Genomic DNA, 2,552 nt, shown 5'->3' on the forward strand with positions numbered 1-2,552 from the left:
GCCCTTGGGCCAAGGTGAGGGCCTGCGAGTAAATGAGCACCACAGTAAGGCAGGGGAGTGGGCAGGGAGGGGCTGAACATGGCATTCTGCAAAGTCCCCTAAGGACTTTCTTCCTCACGGAACCTTTGTCCCAAGCAGTGTTCCCTTCAGTCACCGCCTGGAAAAGGCAGCAGGCAGAATCAGGTGGCCTCTCCGGATAGGATCCGCATGGGCCCTCCTGCACACCTTACTCCTTGCTCCTGAACCGGAGATAAGCTCTCCCAGGGGGCATCCTAACTAGAGGACCCTGCTCTAGCCCGTGGGCCTTTCTCTGAGGTCTTAGAAGAGATGGCATTGAACCAGGGCCTCCCCTCAGATATTCAGGAGGGTCAATCATGGGCAGTCCTAGAGGAAGTGCTCGCTACGTCACCTGCCCCCACCTGCAACAGCCAGAAGCCTCCGTGGGGGCACCTCACCTTGGAATTCTTGCCACCGCTGCGGCCAGACTGTGAGGAGCAGCTCCGTTGCACGCCCTGCTCCGGTGTGGATGGGGACCTGTCTGAGGGATGATCGGAGCTCTTCTCCACCATGGCGTCTCCGTCCTGGTTCTGTGGGGTTGGTGAGCGAGACCGCTTCCGGAGGATGGGGGAACAGGCCGGCGTGCTGCGGTTGGAGTTACTGGCAGTGCTGCAGGGGCAGGTGGAGAGGGAGGATGAGGAGGAAAGACAAGCACTCGGTGACCGGAAGTCAAAGACCAGGCCAAAGGAGCCAGTTCTCAGGTTCTGCGCAAGAGAAAACACAGGGAAGGGGCCCCTCCCCGAACGGGGCTGCCCATTCATATGACTGCTGACTACGAGAGGGCGGTGGTACCAGGGAGAAACAGAAAGAGGAGTAAGCAAGGTGAATCAGCCGTAGGGCAATGAGTAATAGAGATAGCTGTCCATCCATCTGTTCATCCATCTAAATATTGTTTGACCCCTATCACATGCCAGGGACTGCCTTGGGCACACAGGAAGAGTTTAAGAGTCAAGGTCTCACCGGCTGGCCCCATTACCAACTAAGTGGACAGCACCACCCTCCCTCCCAGAAGAATTCACTTCAGAGGTTAGCACTGAAGCTTCAAGAGGGACTTGTCTGATCAGAGCACACAGGAGCCAAGGAGGAAGGTGGGGGTGGTGGTGGTGGTGGGGGGGGGTGAAGTACATAGTGGCCCACCAAGTCCTGAGGGCAATGTTCCTGCTAAGAGCAGCAATGCACAGAGACAACCAGAGGGCCGGCCTCACCACAGGACACAGTGTTCCTAATTGACCCATAGCACAACTGGGGACAACACTGGAGACACACCGCGGGAATTGTGCCTGACCTGAGCCCACTACGCCAAAGCCAGCCTCTGGGGGCATGCAGCAGAGCAGCGGGGTGAGCAGAGAAATGAAGTCCCCAAGGATAGATGTGGGGCCAGAGCATGGCACCCCATCAGACTCGACTGGGAAGCACTCTTAAGGGACAGCAAATAGACCCTGAAATATTTATAAGGTTTGATGTTGTTGTAGCTATAGTTTTACTTTCTATTGTTGCTTCGTTGTACTCAGTCTTGTGATGGTACATATTGTTGTCGACTCATGTCTACCTGGAAGGGATAGGCGGGATAAACAAGGTGGAAGAGAGAACAATGGGATGACAGTTCCAGGAGGACATGGGAGAGGGGGAGGCAGGGCAAAGGAAATGGGTGTTAACAAACCCAGGGACAAGGGAACAACAAGTGATCCAAAATCAGTGGCAAAGAGTGGGTAAGAGGTCTGGCAGGGCTGGATCATGGGCAATGTAACCAAGAGGAGTTCCTGAAACCCAAATGAAGGGTGAACATGATAGTGGGACAACAGGTAAGTACAAAGAAATAGAGGAAAAAACTAGGAGGCAAAGAGCAGTTATAGAGATCGAAATACAGGCATATACAGATGTAAATGTATTTATATATGACAATGGGGAAATAGATCTATGTGCATATATTTATAGGTTTAATATTAAGGAAACAGATGGAGAGTGGGCTAAAGTACTCCCTCAACACAAGAACACTTTGTTCTAATAATTCGGCAGTCTGAGATGCTCACCTTCCTGGCACGATCGCTAAAGACAATGGGTGCACAAGCAAATGTGGTGAAGAAAGCTGATGGTGCCTGGCTACCAAAATATATAGCATCTGAGGTCTTAAAGGCCTGAAGATAAACAAGTGGCCATCTAGATGAGAAAAAAACAAAGCCCACATGGAAGCAGCACACCAGCCTACCCCGACACAATCAATGAAGACAAAGTGGGTACATAAGCAAATGTGGTGAAGAAAGCAGATGGTGCCCGGCTATCAAAAGATATAGCGTCTGGGGTCTTAAAGGCTTGAATATAAACAGGTGGCCCTCTAGCTGAGAAAAAAGAAAGCCCACATGGAAGAAGTACACCAGCCTACCCCGACACAATCAATGAAGACAAAGCGGGTGCATAAGCAAATGTGGTGAAGAAAGCTGATGGTGCCCGGCTATCAAAAGATATAGAATCTGGAGTCCTATAGGCTGGAGGATAAA

The 2,552-nt window shown here is 51.6% G+C and overlaps 1 protein-coding gene across 9 annotated transcripts in view; it reads right to left on the minus strand.

The window, feature by feature from the left end:
* The window catches only part of GRAMD1B (GRAM domain containing 1B), a 235,476-nt gene that overhangs the window by 50,577 nt on the left and 182,347 nt on the right, over positions 1–2,552 (minus strand). For all 9 annotated transcript variants that reach the window (XM_045295120.1, XM_045295119.1, XM_030886982.2 and 6 more), the window contains one exon: positions 456–666. In XM_045295120.1, coding sequence (XP_045151055.1) covers positions 456–666 — 211 coding nt within the window. The remainder of the gene's footprint in view (positions 1–455; positions 667–2,552) is intronic.

Source organism: Echinops telfairi, unplaced genomic scaffold (genome assembly GCF_000313985.2).
Source record: "Echinops telfairi isolate 266 unplaced genomic scaffold, ASM31398v2 ScPeMD7_5167;HRSCAF=5991, whole genome shotgun sequence".
Classification (NCBI taxonomy): domain Eukaryota; kingdom Metazoa; phylum Chordata; class Mammalia; order Afrosoricida; family Tenrecidae; genus Echinops; species Echinops telfairi.